At 36.1% G+C, this 20,757-nt stretch overlaps 2 protein-coding genes and 1 non-coding gene across 3 annotated transcripts; 2 read left to right on the top strand and 1 right to left on the bottom strand.

The window, feature by feature from the left end:
• The first annotated feature begins 101 nt into the window (after window positions 1-101).
• On the top strand, window positions 102-174 carry TRNAA-AGC (transfer RNA alanine (anticodon AGC)). The gene has a single exon. It is a non-coding gene; the product is annotated as a tRNA-Ala (tRNA).
• Window positions 175-5,877: 5,703 nt separating this feature from the next.
• LOC103976790 (uncharacterized) lies at window positions 5,878-15,166 on the top strand. Its single transcript, XM_009392114.3, has 14 exons — window positions 5,878-6,099; window positions 7,292-7,365; window positions 7,516-7,596; window positions 7,753-7,828; window positions 9,589-9,659; window positions 10,456-10,557; window positions 12,806-12,895; window positions 12,986-13,060; window positions 13,169-13,201; window positions 13,285-13,365; window positions 13,804-13,866; window positions 13,949-14,032; window positions 14,125-14,166; window positions 14,744-15,166. Exons 1-14 carry the CDS (start codon window positions 6,063-6,065, stop codon window positions 14,984-14,986), a joined length of 1,152 nt encoding a protein of 383 aa, XP_009390389.2. The 5' UTR covers window positions 5,878-6,062; the 3' UTR covers window positions 14,987-15,166.
• Window positions 15,167-19,959: 4,793 nt separating this feature from the next.
• LOC103976791 (uncharacterized) lies at window positions 19,960-20,489 on the bottom strand. Its single transcript, XM_009392116.3, has one exon. It carries the CDS (start codon window positions 20,309-20,311, stop codon window positions 20,099-20,101), a length of 213 nt encoding a protein of 70 aa, XP_009390391.2. The 5' UTR covers window positions 20,312-20,489; the 3' UTR covers window positions 19,960-20,098.
• Window positions 20,490-20,757: the final 268 nt, after the last annotated feature.

The raw sequence follows: 20,757 nt of genomic DNA, 5'->3' as shown, positions 1-20,757 counted from the left end.
ATAACTTATCAAACACAAATCCATGAGAACCAAAATTAGGAATTGAATTAATGAATAAAAATATTTATATATATGAATAAAATTACATTCAACATATCAATGGGGATGTAGCTCAGATGGTAGAGCGCTCGCTTAGCATGCGAGAGGTACGGGGATCAATACCCCGCATCTCCATAAAAAATTCTTGTATATTTCTTTTTAAAAACCCCTCAAAATTAGCCTTTTAAATAATATATTATATTTTTTTTATTGATGGGGATGTAGCTTAGATGATAAAACGCTCGCTTAGCATGCGAGAGGTACGGGGATCGATACCTCGCATCTCCATAATAATTTTATTAATCATCTCAAAAATCCATGTATATTTCTTTTTGAAAACCCCTCAAAGTTGGCCTTTTGAATAATATATTATGCCTCTTTTATCATTTTGTACAAAAATTGATTTTTTTCTAATAATATATTTTTTCCTTCTATCATTTAGGACGAAATTAAAGTCTATTTCTTATTAAATACCCCACAATTTTGTTCCAAGAGACAAGTCTACCAAGAAAATAAAATCATTGTAGAAGTAATCAACTTTTTTTATAGCAAATATTTTTTAATCATATTTTAAATATTTACCTTCTTGTCATTTGGTGCAAATTCAATGTCTATTTACTTTTGAAATTACCCCACTATTTTGTTCTGATTCTACTTTTTTTTTTCTTGTTTTCTCAACAACACAAAAGTAAAAAAAAAAAATATCAACTTACCAAATTGATAAAAGAAAAAAAAAATAAAGATAGCAAGGGATTGATAGGATTTTGATGGAGGAGTCGACCAAAGCTCTCTATTTCTTCATTTAAAAAAAAAAGCCTTTTACAAAATCAGTGTTTGTCCAAGACAATCAGCTCCTCACTTTCAACATCATAAACAACCCTTATTTATTTATAGGAATAGATGGACACTTTCCAAGAATCATATACCCACTCAAGGGTTCATGCATATTTTCTTTTAAGCAAAATAAAATTTATTTTTATTATATTTTATATATTAAAAATAATATTATCAAAAATACCAAGATATCTAGATTCAAGTTGGTTTAGGCACTCATCTTAGTGTAGTGAGGCCCTCATCAAAATAAAAAAATATAATTGAGCAAAAAAAATCAAATATTAAAATAAATTTTCAGTTGCATATGATTTCACATTCAAATTATCATCACTTATTTTATAAAATTACATTCATTTAATTATCTACATAATATTAAAGTGTTAATTTATCATAGTCTAATAATAAAATAATAAAACAAAATAATATCAAAATTAATATTATTTAAATTTATAACAAATAATAATAATTTAGAATTCTAACAAAGGTTAAGATTCATTTTAGCGATGTTGTTTTGGTCATTGACCACTTAAAGTCTTATAGTTTACTCATATTTAAAATAACTCATATATTAAAAAAAAACATACAATATAAGTCTCTCCTATCAAGTTCGAGTTAACAAACGTTATAGTCTACTTACGTGATATGCTAACTCATAATAAACTGTTAATATAATAATACGTGTAATTTAAGTTTTAAAAAAAATGTTAAGATTCATCGAGAAAGCGACGGAAGCTATAGCAATGAACGAAGGCAGAGAGACAGAGATAGGAGAGACTAGAGGAAGAGGTGAGAGAGAGCTGAACTATCATGTCATAGGCACGACAAGTGAGAAGGCAAGAGAGGATGAAGTGGGAAGCGATGGGGATGAAGATGCCAAAGAGGAGAAAGAGGGACTAGGAGATCATTACATGCCTAGCATCAAACTAGTTAACGCACATTCACCTGAGGGAGGCCCGGAAGCTCTTGAGCTTGTCGTTAGCATGGGAGAGGCTGCGTACGTATGACGCATTGCTAGATAGTAGCAACTCGGTGCTGTTATTGGTGGTTACTTCAATGATAATGTCTCATCTTGTCATTGATAGTGGCATCAATTTTTTTAAATTTAAATTATATATATCATTATATTAGTAATTTTTTAAACTATAACATCTGTTAACTTAGATTTGACAGAAGAGCCTTATATGTTATATTTTAAAAAATACAGGGGTTATTTTAGACAAGAATAAACTATAAGAACTTAAGTGATCGAATCAAAATCATATGAATTAAAATGAATCTCGACCCTTTTAAGAATATAATATGGAGGAGAGATGAGAAAAAAAAAAAAGAGATAAGTAGTTTAGAATTTGGAAGCAATAGCACGAGGAAACAGAGGAATTAACAAAGAAACAGAGGAATTAACAAAGAGCAGGCTATGTTGTAAGTCAGAAAAAATATTGTCATTGTTTACTAAAGAAAACATCATAATCATCGGAGAAGAAGGGTTATAATGATGAGATACTTCAATCGACCAATGTTTGGGCAATGTCTGATTGAAGTTGATCACATGACCCGCTTACTTAGCCTATTCTTACATCATTTAGGTGCCTAGACAAGCGCCTAATGACTTCTTAAGAATAATAATTTGAAATAATCTTAAGGTATTCCTCATATTAAGAATGTCACTTTTAACACATGATAAAATTAGATAACCAATGTGCAGCTCTGTTATCATCTCTTGAGATATAAGTAAATATTATAAAATTACTACAATAAGCCTGATCTAAGATGTTTATAATAACATAAATTAAGATGTGGAGGAGGAGAACTAGAGATCCTTGCAAAATTAATAAATTCAAGAGTTTTCCATCAGATCAAAATGTTGTGAGTCCAAGGTCTTTAGTGCTTTAAGGCTTTCTATATCGTTTTTACATTCTAATGCATTATCGCTTCCAAGTGACTCACAATCCATTCTTGTTGTTAACTGATAACATAATTATTAATTATAGGTGCATTGTAAGTTAATTACATTATTGATAGTACATATGATATGCTATATAATTTTTAAATTTTTTTAATTATTATTATGATATTTTCTCACTTTATATTAGATGATGAATATATATTGTGATGTCGTTGGATATATGCAATGAGAATTGAATCATGATAAGATCATGATAATTAAACCAATTCATCTTTAAACACAGATCCTAAATATTTTTTATTATAAGTTATTCGAGAAGGACACCGAGATAACCAAACAGACCGATGTGCTATATACTCATCCATACAATGGAGGTAGTTGGTTTTATAGTTGCTTGTGTATGGGCATTAGGAATACAGTACAAGTACTTATTGGAGAATGACTTTATTAAATGATCTATTTACGGAATGCTCAATAGTTAAATATACCTCATCGTTAGATAGTGATTCAATATTCCTAGTTATATATTAGGTTCTTATACTTAAAACACCAACAATATCTTGTTTAAGTACTCCATTATTTGATACCAGACTTATATGTCTGAAAGTTCCGAATCTAGTACATATAGTTATTGAGAATGATAATTAACTTTATAAAGATAATTAAGTATCAGTAGATTATCTATCATCTATTCTTGGAAATCTCTCATGTGTTCTTACTTAGGTAAATCCCTAGTTAGGGTTAATCGGATCATGATGAATCCGATAAGCGTGAGATTCAGATTGAGAGATGAGTTTTCTAAAGAAATCCAATTAGAATGAGACATAAATGAATTACTTATGGGCTTGACAGCACCATGCTTAGTATATGATATTTAAAATATTAGATAGATGAGAAACTATAGATATATGATAATTGACGGTAAACAAGTCAAATGTATTATATCCCCATGTATCGTATGAGGACTATAACATAGTGGCATAGTATGTCTATAGTTGATAAGTTGAGTAAATTATTATGAAGATAATATTTTATTGAATTAGAAGAAGTTATGAGTCAAAAGGAGTTCTAACAGATGCAACTCACGATCAACTCGGTATTTAGCCTAGAGGGTCACACATAGTAGACAACGCGACGAATAAAGGATCGAATATGGGATATCCGATAAGCTCTTATTTTATTGGATCCTTGGGAGAGACTCAATAGAGCTTAGAATGATTATTGAATGAAAATCCAATATCCATTAAGCCATAAGTAATTGAATGAAGATCCAATAATCAATAAGAAGGATCCATTAAGGTTAGTTAAAGAAGGCTCTCTATAAATATGAGTTTAGACTAAACAGGTTAAAGGCTAGACCCTATAGCCGACAACCTCGTATCTCAGACTCCTATTTCTTCCTATAGCTGACTACCCCCTCTTTGGTGTGAGAAGACAGCAAGAGAGATTGATCCCTCCTTATGTGATGCTGTGTGGTGGTGCGCGATCGCGAGAAAAAAATAGTATACGCGAGGAGGTGCATTGTTGTTGTGTTTATTATGTGAATCATTGCTAGAGAGGAGTTAGTAAGAACTCATTCGTTCACAAACTATGATATGTGATATTAGGGGATATAGGAGTTCTCCTAGGTAAAAATATCTCACACCCTTTATGCAGTTTTTGGTTTCACGAGTTTTACGCTCCCGATCATCTGACAACGAACCAATAAAATTATTTTAGGAACTAGTTTTTGTTTTTATCTCTCGCCTTGTTGTGGTACTCGAGATTTCCCAATAATAATTTCACTATGTCGTGATAGTCATATTATAAATATTTATGATAATTTTTAAATAGAAGGTATAAGATAACAAATTTAATTTAATTTTTTTATAAGAATTCACCTTTTTTTATTTTAAAAAATAGTTTAGAAGAAACAAAAGAAAATGATCGTAGAAGCACTCAATCTTTAGTTTTTCTTAATGCAGAAAAATATTTAATCACATTTTTAATTTATTTGTAATTTTATCATTTCGCACAAATTCATACATATTTCTTTTATAAAATACCCTACAATAATAGTCCTTTTTAATAATACATTTTCTTTTTTTAATCATTTAACACAATGATTGCTCTTTTTTAACAATTCATTTTGTAGAAATTCAGGCCTTTTTTAATAAAAATATCTCATAATTTCATTCTAAGTTTTTTTTAAAGTAAATAATAAAGACTGGATTTGAACCTAAAACTTTGCGATGACACCTTAGAATCTTATCTTTGGATGATCACAGGCCATTAAACATTGCTCTTGCCAATTTATCTTATTTCTTTATAGGAATTTATGGAGAAGAGTTAGGTGTGAGTGATTGATGCATCTTTTTGCTCGTCAATACAATCTTTTATTTAATGTAAATTTTTATGACATGTATTTTGAAGTATATTTTCTAACACCTCTTTACCATAAGAGTTGCGGTGGTCCCACGTCTCTCTGATAAGCAAGATGGGTGGCGAACGTGGGTAACGTATAAGCCAGTCATCGTTCATGGCTCTCGCCATCCCACGGAGAATATTATCCAAGCAATTTCTTAAAGCCTACAATAGTGCACGAATCTTACAGTCTCCCCACGAAATCCCTATCCCTTCGAAATCCATTAATCATATTGATTCTTCTTTGTTAATAGTTAAAACAATAAACCAAGATACCTGGCCGTATGTTTACCCGAATTGTCTACCGGTCACTTCAGTGGACATACTGCTGGATCCCACGTGGGATCCGCTACGGCACAGGAAGGCCGATCTAGTCGAATTCGGACTACCTTCCGGACACTACATGCTCATCTCTACGCCTCCATGATCTAACGGTTTATATTAGCCCATGAGACATCAAATCTCGTGTGGCCTTTGTTGCTGACCTCGATGGACGCCCAGGATTCGCTCAACGGGCAGATTCGACTACTCTCCGCTCACCAACGCTCTCCCTCTTCTTATCATTTCTACCCCCCGTGATCTAACGGTTTGTATTAGTTCATGAGACATCAAATTTCGTGTAACCATTGTGGCATTTTGGTGATTCTGATTTGGAAGGATGAGTATTTACTTTAACCCGAGCGTTAATTGGTCTCGCTCACGGCGGAGGGCTTCTCTACGCTCGTCGCACGAGGTAGGCGTTGGTGAGGGCGGCGAAGGGGATCACGAGCGATTCGAGTGTAAAACCCTAACCCTCGATCTGTACGAATCGCTTTCGACCATTCGAGTGGAGCAAGAGATGTTGGAGGAGTCCTCTGTAGTTCTGTGAGGATTTCGATTCGCCATGGTGCTCGGGAAGCTCACTATCGTTATCGGAGCGGGTATGGTACTCTCTCTCACCCGCGGAATATAGGGTTTGATGTTATTTCCAAGGGATTAATCCTAGGGTTTTGGTTATGGGATCGAATGGGATATTGATATACTTTTATCTTCACCTTCTTTGTTTTGTCGAAGAGTTTCACAGTGCTGTTATCGTTATCGTGAGGAATTTTACATTGGCAAGTTGATTTTGGTTCTCTGTAATATGTGATAGCCTTTGCAATTGCGTTGTAGAGCTATTGATCGAACACTTGGCAATAGTGCGTTTAAAAGTGCATTATTAGGTCCTTTCTAACTTAAAAATTGGCAATAGAGCACTTGAAATTGCATTGATGGATGATAAGGGCGGCATAAACTCTTAGAGATCTTCTATCAAAGTATTTTCTGTTTCTCTGCAGTTCGAGTAAGAAAGAAAATCTCCAAAAGAAGAATAAGAGAGATGGAAAAAGGAAATAACTAATTAATTAATACAAGCCATAGTCTATAGGACTTAAAACTTACCATGTATTCTGTAAATCAATATAATTTACCAGATAGATTAGCAATCGGAACCACTCTGTTAATTTTCTGTTCTTTTTTCTTGGAAGGAAGGTTTGTTTGCAAGTTAATATTGCTAGAAATTCTTTTCTTATTAATTTCAGTCCTACTTGTGCTAATAGCTTAGCTTTGTGGTTTAAATACCTAGATTTTGCTTTCTAAAAGATGATCTCAAGATAAACTACCATTGGTTTGTGTGCTTTGCATGTGTGGATAGAAAATACTTTCTTTTTCTTCTCTTATGTTTTTTTCCTGCTTCTGATGTTTTCTCCGTAGCTTTCTTCCAATCTCTTATCTTCAATTTTCTATCTTTTGCAAAATCCTGTCAACTACTTTTTTCTGTATTGCAAATTTTCCAGCATATTTGGGGCCTAACGTAGACTAGGGCAACATTTACTCACCTATCAAGCTACCTTGACTCACATCAATGTTCAAAAGTGTACAGTCATTACTTCTAATTCCATTGTATAAATCATCACTCTATTTTACCTCTTTGCTTCCATTGCACATGATATGTAGGTGTTATTAATTTAATTCTTGGAGCAGAGATTTTTTTACTACACTGAAAAGAAGACATAAGAAAGTTTTTAGGAAATTGTCCAATTTTCTTTGGTTTGTTCTATTATTATGAACTAATTTGAACTGATTGTCTTGCAGGTATAATTGGGTCTGTGCTCACTATGGATGGTGGTCTACCTGATATTACACACCTTTTTTCTGGTGCTTTCAGGGTATCTTTCCTAAAAGTCATTGTATTTGCTTATTATTGACAAATCAATATTTGCCATTGTCTATCATGATTTATTTTTATGTTTTGTTAAGCGATTAATGGGAACCAATTAGCTATTCCTTTCCTAATGATCAAAATACTAATTGTGCAGATTGTCACAAAGCACCTACAACAAGAAAAAGACAACTCTCAGTCCTCTAGCAAACCTCAAACTGATTCTCTGTTAGCTCAGGTTAGTGTGTCACTCTTGTAATTCTCTGTTAGCTCAGGTTACTAATTTTAAAGGATGTTGTCCAAATGACCACGACCGCTTGTTTCTTTTTTGTAACTACTGTTTTCAGTCCTTTATGAGGATACAGTCATGTTGATGGTATTTTAATATTTGCAGGTTAATACTCTTCGGCATGAGCTGCAACTGTTGGCATCATCAAGATCAGTTACAATCGTGACTGGTGGAAAATCAGGTTCGAGATATTCTTCCCTGTCCATCATAAACTGTTGCTTGTTCGAGTGTGATATTAGTAAGAGGATTTTAACATGGATATGTAGTTTCATGTTGATCATTCCTTTAAAATTAGTATAAGGTAGACTGCACTGTATGAATGCTTTATGTATCATGTGGTTTTGACTTTTGTGAGAGAACAGTGTTAAATTCTGACATATTGTTCATTTTTTGCTTCTAGTATTTAGCAAAAGTCACCAATTTGGCATCATATAAGCTTGGAATTCAATTTTTCCAGACACAAACACCTTTAAGATTGAAAAATCTTCAAGTTCCTAGTGTAATCCTCAGTTACATGCCTTCTTGAATTTTTAAAAGGTTACCTTCCACTTCAAATTTGGGAAACTAGAGGCACCAAGTTTGCTTGGAACCTCATCTAGTCTTAAATGGAACAAGGCTGCTACAAGTCTTTCAATATTTCTTTTGAGTGGAATTCTATGAAGACTTTTTTTAATTGTTTAATCATTAAAAATGATAGCTTTCTATCCTGTTGTTGTATGGCCTTGAGCTTGGATTGCAATTACCAGACCGATATTGTTTTCTAATTGGTTTGCATACCAGAGTATCTGGTGTTATACTGGCTGGGACTAAACCAGTGAAAAGAAAAGAAAGAATAAAAGGTAACAAAATTGGACAAAACTGTATGAAATACAAAAAAGAAGAAGAAGGGAGGCATGCCTCTTGGCTTTCTCCTCTTTCTATTCTTTTTCCTCTCTTCCTTATCTTCCATTGCTGAAGCAATCCTCCTTTCCTCCTCATCTCTGGCTTTCAGGGCCGCATACTAGTGTTTTCAAAATAGGTAACTGAGAGATGCTTCCTGCTAATGTCTCAAAAGGAGAATTTGCAACGTGTCTCATCTTCTGTGACAACATCCATTCACAAACCTTTGATTAGGTTTGTATCAGTCTGCCAGATCCAATTACTCCAGAACTATTAGATCTCGCCATTCAAACTAAATTCAGTAGTATTACCATCCCCTCTGGCGTGGTCCAACACCCGGACCTTGGTTAGACCAGTATTAAATGCCCAAACAGGGCAGCATACCACAAGATTGCCATCAATAGCCTCAAGTATTTGAAAATAATAAATATACACTTCAGCCCATGTGTTTTCATAGTTGCAAATAATGGATCCTCTAGGGAAAGTAGTTAGTTCCATATGGAGTGGTCTAGGCAACAATCAAAAGCCAATTGAAGGATAGATTTTCAATGCCATCCCACCTGACTCCACAATCACACCCAACTGCCTATCCACCCCAATAAAAAGATGTAGTGGTAATTGAATGATTTATTAGGTTGATCGTAGTTAGAAATTTTTACAAAATTTATTTGACATAGAAAACCTGATAACATTGTCATTATATCTAATGAACTAAAGATCTAGGATGATGGAATAGTTTTTTGATCTAGTCCATCTGTACAAGTTGTGTATCAACATACTGAGGCCAGTTAAATTAATGATTTCCTGGCTGACTGGATCCAGTTGTCTGATACCTCTACTTAAGAAAAAAATGGGGATGATCATTTTCATCCTTTGTGAAATTGACATGTTTTATTTTGTTAACTAAGATTCTGATGGGTTCTATTACTGAAAGCTGGCCGTTAATCTTAAACGCCTTGCTGTTACATGATTTTCTGCTGTATAATATGGTCAAGCTATTAAGCTTCCCTTTTGCTCATGGAATTTTGACAATCCTATTAATCTTTCAAATATCAACTGCAGGTTCTGGAAGATATGGTGTATCAGCTGTTATTGTCATTGGAGCTCTTGGATATGTTTTTATATGGTGGAAGGTACTCGATCATGTGCACTACCTAAGAAATTAGAAGTTTTAGCTAAAGAAAAGAATTAAACAACTGTGTTTATTGGAGTAGCAGTGATGCTTTTTCGAAGGGCGTCCATTGTAACTTGATTTTGAAGACATTTCTATAATCCATGTGTTGTAAGGGTTAAGAAATAAAAGCAAGCATAGAAGAGCATGATTGTGTGTAGTTTGATCAAACAAATGAGGTCGTGGTTTATATTGATAAATTAGAATCAAAAGGCAATGGAAGGAGGATCATTAGTAGCCCTAATAGAAAATAAAATGTATCTGAAATTGTCTATAGAATCTGAAAATGGTGATGCTTCATAGAGCAGTTATATTGCAGATTCATAATGCCAAAGTCAAATAATCGAAATACTAACTCTAGGTTTTGATTGTTGCATATGAGATTATATGGTTGCTGTGAGACACTGATTTGCATTCAGTTAAAGCCTTTTGTGAATACATTTGTTAAACAATTCAGAGATTTTAGATTATTGCTACGTTTCACCTGAAAAACCATATGATACTTGTGCATTCATGTTTCTTGAAGCATGAAAAGTAACATATTGAAGTACCACATAGTGAGCAAGTTGAATGTTGCGCAGGACGATTATGCTTTCTATCAGAGTTATCTGTTGTATTAATAGTGTAATCCTGTCAGTTGTCAGAATGGTTATTATATGTGTTACAAAAGAATTTTGTAAATTTTTTAAAAATTTCCTTGTAGTGCCGGAAACTTATCTAACCTTGCAAAACTAAATGCTAATATTTGCATCTCATAGGGATGGAAACTTTCGGATATGATGTTTGTGACACGACGTGGCTTTTCTGATGCTTGCACTCGAGTAGGCAAGCAACTGGAGCTAGTTTCATCGTCTATTACAGTATGTTATCTTTTTCGTTATTAAAGTTTATTCTTGACATGATTCTTGAAAGTCGATATAATATTTCTTAATCACTGCTTTCTCATTCCTACTTGCTTTAAGTTAAGAAAGTTGTGAAGAGGATTGGTCTTTCTCCTTAATCAAATAATTCAGTGCAACAAAATGAAATTCCCTTCTGTTGTCCAACATATTCAGGGACAAATTTGAGCCCTCATGGCATGTGCAGAATATATAACATATACTTTATCTAAAGGTGACAAATTTTCGCCTGGAACCTGTTAAAACACAAAAATAAGTTGCACTTGGGTGAGTGATCTTGAGACTCAAAGTCAATTTAGGTTCCAGTCATCAGAAACTAAATGGAACTTTAGTGTAGCAAGGTTGGTTTGCACTATAAAGCGAGAAATAACTTGGTGTGTTTTCTTTTTTTTTTTTTTTGAGCCAAGTTGTTTCAGTTCAAATTACCTTTCAACTGTGGGATTGGATTGGAAGTATAGCTAAGTATAACCAAGGTAATGAAAAGTTCTAGAATCATGATCTTGAAGGTTCTTTAGTCTCTATACTAAGTGCATAAAATAGGTGATATTTTTCCTTCAAAGTACTTCTCTCCAATCCCCTGGGTGGACAACTTTCGATCATTGAGATCATTTTGACATTGTTGATCCTTGCCACAATCACCATGGCACAAAGAGGTTGAACCCGAGAGCAATCCTTGTGTGGGTTTTTAGTTGGCTTGTCCTAGTCACATGTTCTTTTTCTTTTTTAAAATTTCTGATATAACTTTGTCCATATTGTTGGTTGCTATCTTAAATAGAGTTTGTAGTCATATTTTTTAGTTGCATTTTTCATAAATTCATTCTGTTTTGGTTATTGATAGTAGTTAGAGTCAAGGTTTGCCATTTCGAGTACCGGATGCGTCTTTGGGATTTGTTGAGTTGGTACTTACCAATCTACCGGTGTACCAACACATTGTCACATCTTTAGCTGGAATTGCCTAAGGTATGTGACACACAAGTGATATGCGTCTGCAAGGGTCAGCCTAGACCTTGTGCAGTCCATAAATGACCTGCACAATGAAGAAAAGGTTAGAAAGGTGAACGTGTAGGTAATTTGTCGTCGTTGCACATGAAAATGGGAAGATAAGTGGGATCCAAAGTAACACAGCAATCAACATTTATTAGGCCCGAAAGGAGAAAACGGTTTGAATTAGCGCACACAAAAGGGGTTTCGAAGGTAGATGCAGGCCAAATATTCACCTAGCACTTTCGTTGAACAGAAAATGAGCACACAAAAGACGTTGCATCACCCCTCAAACACCTACCCAAAACCCCATCCGCCCTGGTGCCACTTGGGGGATTCCAAGGTGCTGAGATGTTAGACGTTTCACACCACTAGGCTGTCAGCTAGAAATCAGCTCATGGCACGTGAGAACAGTGTAGTTTTGAGCCATTTTTTCCTTCTTGTGGAGCCGCACAGCTAGAAACGCTTCTGATTTTTACATGATGAAATTAGAAAACAAAAACATAAAAACACTGACAACAAACAAAAATGGGGTCGACTATAGTGTTTTCTCTCCCGTACAATTTGCCATAAAGAAAACACTGAAAACACAAAGAAAACAGCAGAAAATAAAAGCCTAAAACCGTCATGGACAAGCGACAAACACCTTGTCTGCATTGTTGGTTGCTATCTTTGTTATCTTAAATAGAGTTTATAGTCATATTTTTCAGTTGAATTTATCATAAATTCATTCTGTTTTGGTTATTGATAGTAGTTAGAGGCCTAGAGCATTGTTGTCTTTTTTTTAATCACTTTTGCAATCCAATATTGAGATAACTTTTAAAAGTTGAGCTCTTAAAACCCAACTTTGCTTCAACTATTTTTATTAAACTGCATATTTTATTTCAAGTCATTTTCTTTGATGATAATCTTTGACTCAAGCATAATGAAGCTACAACAATTCGCCACCAGCCCAAATATTTTTGAGTTCTCTATACTGTTTCTTTCTTGCCATTTGTGGTTTTTTTATTATCAAATGATCGTCATATTATCTTTTTTTTCCCTTTTACCAAGTCTTTGAGTTGTAATTTGAATTTACTCTATTTTTTTATTGCTATTACTATTGTTGTTCTTTCATACCTGAACCACAGCAATCACCAAAAAAATATTAAAAAAAAACAGAAAGCTTCTCATCCTTTTTAATTTTTCTTCTTCTCTTGTCTTAATTTCATGGTCTGCTGATTTTCAGACAGCCAAGAAACAACTATCTTCAAGGATTGACCTCGTAGATAGTAATGTGGAGGAATGTAAGGAGATTGCTGCTGCTACCAAATTTGAGGTGAGGCTCTACATTTCTGTAATTGTTTTTTGTTATCCTTTGAAATGCATTGACCAAACTGCATGATTTTGTTTCTAAATGCACATGTAGGTCTCACAGCTACATGGGGATTTAAGTTTGTTCCATGCTGAAGTTGAATCCGTTCACCGTGCTGTCCAGACTCTGGTGATTTGTGTTGAATTTGCATTTATCAACTCTATAACTATCTGACACTTGAAGAAAATAAGGCTTCTATAAGAGTATATGCTGATTCCAATCTTTATTGTGCATCAGGAGACAAAGATTGGTCGAATAGAAGGAAGTCAGGTAATATAATTTTTTTTCTCTGTTTCATCTGTTTGTTTTTCATTTGTAATTTTGATTGTCACTGTTAGTAAACTCCATGTTAGGACTTTGCAACCAGGGGAGTCTATCACCTTTGTCAGTTTGTTGAGAAATTGGAAGGGGCCAAAAGTAGGGAACTTATTCAGGCAAGCCAAATTTGGTTACTCTTATTTGCTTTCATTATTGTTATTTGTCACTCTTTAGCCTGGCATCTTCAGGAATTAACTATAATTGAGTTTGGCAATGGCATTTTTTTTTACCTGGTTGATTTTCTTTTTTACCATATTGATTAGTAATTCATACATAAGTGCCAATTGGCTTCTTAAAGAAAGATTGGCAAGAAAAGGAAGATACAATGATTCAGAAGTTGAACTTTCTTTTAATTCTTGAATGACCACTTTATATGATTATCATAATCTGTCAGTAGTTTTTTCATTGGTGACTCGTGTCAGCTTGGCTTCTCCTCATATCTCCTGACCACATGCCAGGATGCTAGTGTATCATGTGCATGCTCCCCTCCCAAGTTGCTTTTAGTTGAAGTATTAATTTCAGTAATGATTTTGGACAAACCCTTCAATTTGCAGGACTCACCATCCAGTTCTCAGCGATTACTTGAACCTCCACAAACTTCTCTGGTGGTGACAAGGGTGGGCTTCTTACTGTGTTTTTTGGATTGTGTTTTATTTTTTGCCTATTCGTATTTACTAATGCACAGTTATCTCAAGACAGACAAGTTCGTTACCACCTTTACCAGTAGAATCACCTTCATCATCTGCATCAGCATCACCATCCATTGCTATTGAGAGTCCCAGGGTGAGCATTTTGGGAATTAACCTTTGACTTTTGTGAATTCTCGAACATATGACAATATGGTGTCTATATTTTATTAAACTTGTGGCTCTCAGGTTCTGCGATCATCAACTGCTGTATCGGCTTCAGGCCTAAAGGTTTGCGAATTCTGTGTTGTTCTTGATTCGCCTATCTTTCCTTTTCGTAAAATTCTTAAAGAGGGAAGATCGCTGTGATTTAGATCTGGTTATATATTCAGGTGGTTTTGCACTGTTTGTTTTGTATAGAATGGCCTTGTACTTAATTCTTTAATAAAGCATATAGTGTAGTGGTATTGGTAATTTGTGATATAAGCCCAATAACTAGATGCAGCCTTTATGGTCCAGAATGGCACTAACTAAAAGGTACAAGTTATTTCTGGTTTCTTTAGCAAAATGCAAAAAAAATTCCGGGTTGTGATCAGCCATTTCAGTGTTTTGAACTTGATTTCTAATTGGAACTAGCAGGCACTGATCCTGGTCAATCATTTTATTTCATCAGGCAGAACTAAAGACTCCGCCTTTGTGTCCTAAGTTGATATCTGTAACTGTATTATCAATCCCATTTCCTGCATATTGATTTGTTTTTTCTATCAAGAGAAATGGTCATATAATTAGTCCAAGTTGACTGTGCTCATGTTAACATTATGTGGATAAGTGATCTACGTACCTTATCCTCTGACGTTTATTTTTTCAGGAGCTGCAGGAGATTTCAAATGCAACTAGACTGGGAAGCTTCAAATCAAATATGACATCAGGAAGTACCTCTAAAGTTTCAAACAGTACTACCGAAGAACCAAACAGCACCGCTCCGAATTCCAGTTGGTCCATGTGGAAGTCTACGGATGAACCAAACAGTACTGCACCAAGTTCTACTCGGTCTTTGTGGAAGCTGCCAAGCATTGGTATTCTTTCAAGAACCCGCAGTGGTATGACCTGATGATTGGCCATGTATCTTGGTTCCCCAAATAACTCCCGCATGTTTCGGGATGATGATGATATTTACTACACATGTTAAAAAATTGTAGTGCTTTAAATATCATAATCCAAACCGGGCACCAAAATTTTTGTAGTGTATAGATTTTTTGCAAGTAATTGGTTAAGAAACTCTTCTCTTTAAGTGGATTTTATATTAAAAGAGAAAATTATGTTCACAAAGGCTTTGAGTGGCTCCATACCAAATCAGATATCTATGACTTTGTTGTCTCTTTTGTTTAATTATTGTGTGAGTAGTTATCGTAATTTTTTTTTTTTGGCATGATGTGTTACTTAAGAGGTGAATCCAAAGGTTTTGATATATTATTTGTCACACATGAAGCTAGTTTTATTTATTATTTGAAATATATGAACATGGATTGTATAAGCAGGTAATTCACTGAACCTGGCTATCATAAAACTACAACCAAAGTAATCGAGCTACAAGCAGTATTATAAATACACAAAAATCAATTTACTACATGATAATAAACAAATTGAGAATATTGGGATTTTATGGCTTGATGCTTTCTGGTTTTTTGTTTTTCCTCCTTTTTTTCGGTTTTTTTTTTCCAATTTCGATATTGCAATGCAAGTTCGAAGTGGAGAAGCAAACCGATAGAAGACGACTCACGTGCCCTCCATGTGCTCAACCGAATGAAAGCACGAGGGCCAGCCGATCTGTCGACCAGAGGCCGCTCAGCGAGCTAGCTGAGTCGCTAACTCGGTGAGCCAACCCGGGTCCGCTTCGCTGATCTCCCCCGCTCCCCGTACGCGGGAAATCCTTTTATTTACTTCTATTTACACTCGTAGCCTCTGCCGAAGCTTCGGCTATGGCGGCCATGGCCGAGGACGCAAAGCCCTTACCTCCTTCATCCGTCCCTCTCCGAAGGCGAGGAGGACGGCATATACGGGCTCCTCATGCCCCTGCAGTGACAGCTCGAGTTCATCGAGTTCATCGAGTCCACCGCCGCTCCTCCGCATCGTCGACGTCTCCCTCCTCGGCCAATCCGAGAACCCCGATGTCAACGTCAGTGCTCCGAAACCCTTCTTAGCACCTTGAACACTCCATGTTTTCTGTTAAATTGCTTCATTTCTTCTTGTTTGCCTTGTATAGCGTTCGAGAACATCCTATGATGTTTTGATTATGGATAAGTTTCGTTACCTCTTGGAGTAGTATTATATTATAACTTGTTAGATCCTTCTGTTTTTAGGGTTTGATAGAAAATTAGAAGAGCTTGCTGGTTTCAAGGATGCTGTTCTCTTTCGGCAGAGGTAAATTAGGTTCTCAGTTGCTAATTGCTTCCTAATTATGGATTAAAGGAATTCTAGGGGAGGTTTAACATTTGCGACATTTCCTTCTTCGTGGTAACATAATATTACAGTTTCGATTCTTAGAAGGTTGTGAACTATCGTAAAATTTTCTTAATTAGAGTATGTAGATGCAGAGAGGATTCTTTTTAACCTCCTGTTTTTTGTGAAATCTAGGAAGTTCTTGACCCCAATGCTTCTGAGCCCTAGCTATTATATGTGAATTATATAATCGATATGTAAAACAAGAGAAGGCCGAACACTGCATTGACTTTCAAGATAGGAAGTATTCATCATTAGTTTTCATGGAAGATTCAAGGCTGTCATCCTGATACCACCCCCTAAAGATGGTGATAAGATCCTAGCCAAGTAAAATTAAGGGAAGAGAGGGCCTCTTATGTTTTTCTTTTACACTTTAGTCTCCACGATTGCAGAGAAAAATATTCAAGTTTAAAAATACTGCTCATGTTAAAAATGTTACTTCTTTTCTTTTTTGTGTGTGCATATATAATGTTCAGGTGAAGATACATGTACACATATAAGTTTATGTTCAATTGCTTTCTTTTAATCAACATTTGCTCATCCACTGTCAAAATTTTATTTTTATGGTATAAATTATGAAATTTTGGAAAACCTGGAGCTCCTTTTTGTCATCCATCTCAACCCATCTTGACAAGAAACAGTTAACACAATTCTGTAGCCAAAGCATGCTTAGGAAAAGTTGGAATTCTTTGTTTGGTCCACCAGAACAAAATGGATACTTATCTCTAGACTCTGTCCAATCTTGTGTAGTTGTCTTTTGATAACCACTGTATATGGTCTGTCAAGAATCAGCCTGTATATTGAACATGTCCTTTGCCTTCCATCTATCAACTATTGTGCGGCTTAAAGAAACGGAAGGAAGGATATTTTACATACTAGTAGAGTCTGACACAAGCCAGATCTGAGTCCTACCTTCTATGATGATCATTCACAGTGGGAGAGAATGATTACTCAAAATATACAAGATGTTATTATGCAATAAGGTTACATGAAATTTCACTCTGTTTCAGGCAACTCAGCTGTAACAAATGTAAACAGAGCCTATTGTTTTCCCTCACAGCTACTGCTTGCAGCATCATCTTATTACTTCTAGTAGGACCATCAGTAGTAAAACAAGTCGAATGAGCTACCTGATAATTACATCCAGTTGCAGTGAACCTTCTTTGTTGCACCTACTAATAGTTCCCCCAGTCCTCATCAATTCGCTCGAGCTTGAATCGTTCTTGAACATAGGCAATGAAGTTTGCAGCTTTCCTATCTACCTCACTGATGGTATCTATATTGTTGGCTGCATCATTATAGCTGCCCGAGTTGCCTATTCCTTCCTTTTTGACCAAGGAAGAAGCCTTTGGCTTGGTTGATGGCATGACAGACTGATCTTGCACGAGGTAACCCAGCGAGGCAGTTGGGGTAGTTGGAGTAGGGATGATCTTATTAGCATATTGCACTGAGGGCCTTGGTGCTCTATAGAAGGATATGAACTTACCTTTGGACACTCTACGCTTGCGGCCAGACTCCATTTCCTGATTAAGCACTAATTTTTCTTTCTTTTTGAAGGTATTCTAACTAAGCTCTTCGCTTGGTTGCTTGTATCTTCTGTAGCACTATTTATAATAGCATCTGTGTTGTAAGAAGTTCCTGATAAGGTGGACAGTCAGATACACCATATCTTTCCTGATTAAAATATATTATGCAAAAGAAGAGGAAGGGTAAAATATCTACTACCGAAGAAGAATATGCAGTTCCTATAGCAGATGGAGGAGTCATATTTTAGCTGAAGTGTACATGATTTTGTTGCACGATAATGTTGCAAACTTTGTTGAATTGGTTGCTGAGTGACAGCAAGTGCTCTATGTTCTTGGAAAGCGATTGGAAGGCACTACAACTTGCTTGTCTCACTTTTATGTGTTGTGCTACCTATACTGATATTATTGTGACCATCTGTATCCATATGTTTGGTAGTTTTGATTATAACTGCTTTAACGAGGATATCTTCTGCTAATCAGTCATCTAATTTGCTTTAGTTTTGAGTATTATTGCTTTAACGAGGATATCTTCTGCTAATCATTCATCTACTTTGCTTCATTATTGGTGAATCTTATTTATCCTGGGTCCCAAAGATTTAAGTGAGGATCCCCAACTGATAAGATTGATGTCCGTTTCCTGTAGAATAATTCAGTAAAGAGAAGGACCACATCTTTTTAATTTTGGACAGACCAATGATCCTTTTGCCCCAAGACAAGTGAATAACCTGAGAATCATTCCAAAACTTTATCCACTCTTGCTTTTTATTTGCTTTATTGCTTGATATATCGCAGGAGGTTGTCTTGATACTTCTAGTATCATGTTTCTTTGTCATGAAAAAGTTTCCACCATTTATTGTAGTCCGATAAGATAACTACGAGCTATTTGCTACACTTTTTAATCTTGATGACCGAGAGAAATATGTCCATTGAATTTGCTTTTGATGTGTAAAGGTTGAATCTTTTTTACGATGATAAGGCCTTCCACTTCGCCTCCCAAATGTTTGGATTATTTCGAACTAATTCTAATACTTCTCAGATATTTTGCAGGAATCAGAAAAACGAGGCTGTTCCTACCGATCACCATGCCACTTGGTTATTGCAGGCAAGCGCCAATATAAATCTTGTTCTTCCTTATTGTTCCTTGGAGACATTATCTAGTTTTCTTAATGGAAGTGGGTCAAGTCATTTTTCTTTGTCCCAAAGCATCGACTTCCAATCCCACTTCAGCTAGTGGATTGATAGCCATGGTCAACGGAATCCAACCTTTAGGACTGAGACATGAACGATGTCTCAAGCTCAGCTTGTCGGAAATATAAGATTATTTGTGACATGAACCGACACTACCGCCATGTGGATGCAACCTCCAGCATAGTCATGCCAAGAGTGCTGCAAGACTTCCACGCCATGGCCCGATCACAATGACTATCAACTGAGGTACCGAACTCATTCTTATCCCTTTGTCCGATCGATCCATCCAAATATGCTTTGTTGATGTAGATGAAACCAAGTCACAACTCTTTGATTTCTTCGAGTTTTTACAATGGCTAGTCAATCTTTCCAACACTTGATGACAACAAAGTGATCTTTGAGGGATCATATGATACCGCACTGTTGTCGTCTTGGCTACCGGGGGAGGCTGCTTCTAATTGCAGCTCGTTTGCTGGCTTATCATCCGTCTCTTTTCTTGTTTCAGAACGCACGCGAGCTGCTACGATGACGAGAGGAATCGACGAGTCTACTTCTCTTTTCCTTGAGGTAGAGCTCTTTATTCCAAGTATTTGCTAAACTGACGTAATTAATAGCTCAAATTTTGTTCTTCTGACATTGCTTGACATTGCTAGCATCGGATACTAAGTTCTATTTTCCTATTTCTTTTTAGAAAAAAAGAAAAAATCTTTGAGAAATGTCCTTAACACTTTTATTCCTTCTCGTTGGAATGATAGATCTGTGTTATTTGCATCTTTTTTGGTAAGAAATGCCTCGACGTAGAAAGACCATAGCATGGCAGAGATAAGAATCTCTACTGGATATGGTGGTAAGAGATAAGCAGGCTAATATATACACACCAAAGCCAAATAATATCTCACAATAGCTGAGAAATAAACTTCTGAGACGATGTCAGATTAAACATGGAAGCATAAATAAACTCACTGGTCTGATCCAACATATTACACATATATAGGTTAAAAATCGTTGCTTTAGCCGGTGTAGATGTGGACGCCGATGGCGATGAGGAAGATGGTGATGAGGCCGAAATAGATGATGGCGTGGACGAGTATGGAGATGCCGCTGGTGTGGAAGTTGCCGAACTCCACCACCCTCCCGCTCTTCCCTGGTATCTGGAACAGCAGCCCCGGCGACAGCAGCACGAACAGCACCACGGCTATCACCACCGGCCCCCAATCCGCCATCCTCTCTCTCTCTCTGTCTCTCTCTCTCTCTCTCCTTATTAATCTATCTCACACCACTGTGTCTGTAGGGAAGAAGGCCTCGGAGGAGAGGAAGGAGCAAGCGAAAGGGGAGGAGAAAGTAAGGGAGATGGAGAGGGGCACTACGCCAGGTAGTGGTTGGGCGGTTGTCGAGAACAACGTGCTCTACTGGCTTCCGCTACAGGTGGCGGCAGAAGCGTGCGTCAGTGGCTGTAGCACTGTAACGTATCCTTCTTTCCTCTGTCCTTTCCGTTTGATTTTCGACTTATCGACGCTGAGAGGACAAGGCGAGGACGGAGCCATGTGACAATGATGTTTGCTTGTCCACATCCTGTGGTGGAGCTCATCCTCTTCGGCTTTCGTGATGAGCATCCGATCAATCTAATCGAAGGATGTCGGCAGTCATTTATCAATCTACGTTTCATGTT

This window comes from Musa acuminata, chromosome BXJ3-2 (assembly GCF_036884655.1).
Source record: "Musa acuminata AAA Group cultivar baxijiao chromosome BXJ3-2, Cavendish_Baxijiao_AAA, whole genome shotgun sequence".
NCBI classification, from domain to species: Eukaryota; Viridiplantae; Streptophyta; class Magnoliopsida; order Zingiberales; family Musaceae; genus Musa; species Musa acuminata.
Note: the sequence above shows the minus strand (reverse complement) of the source record. Positions and strands in the feature narration are given on the sequence as shown.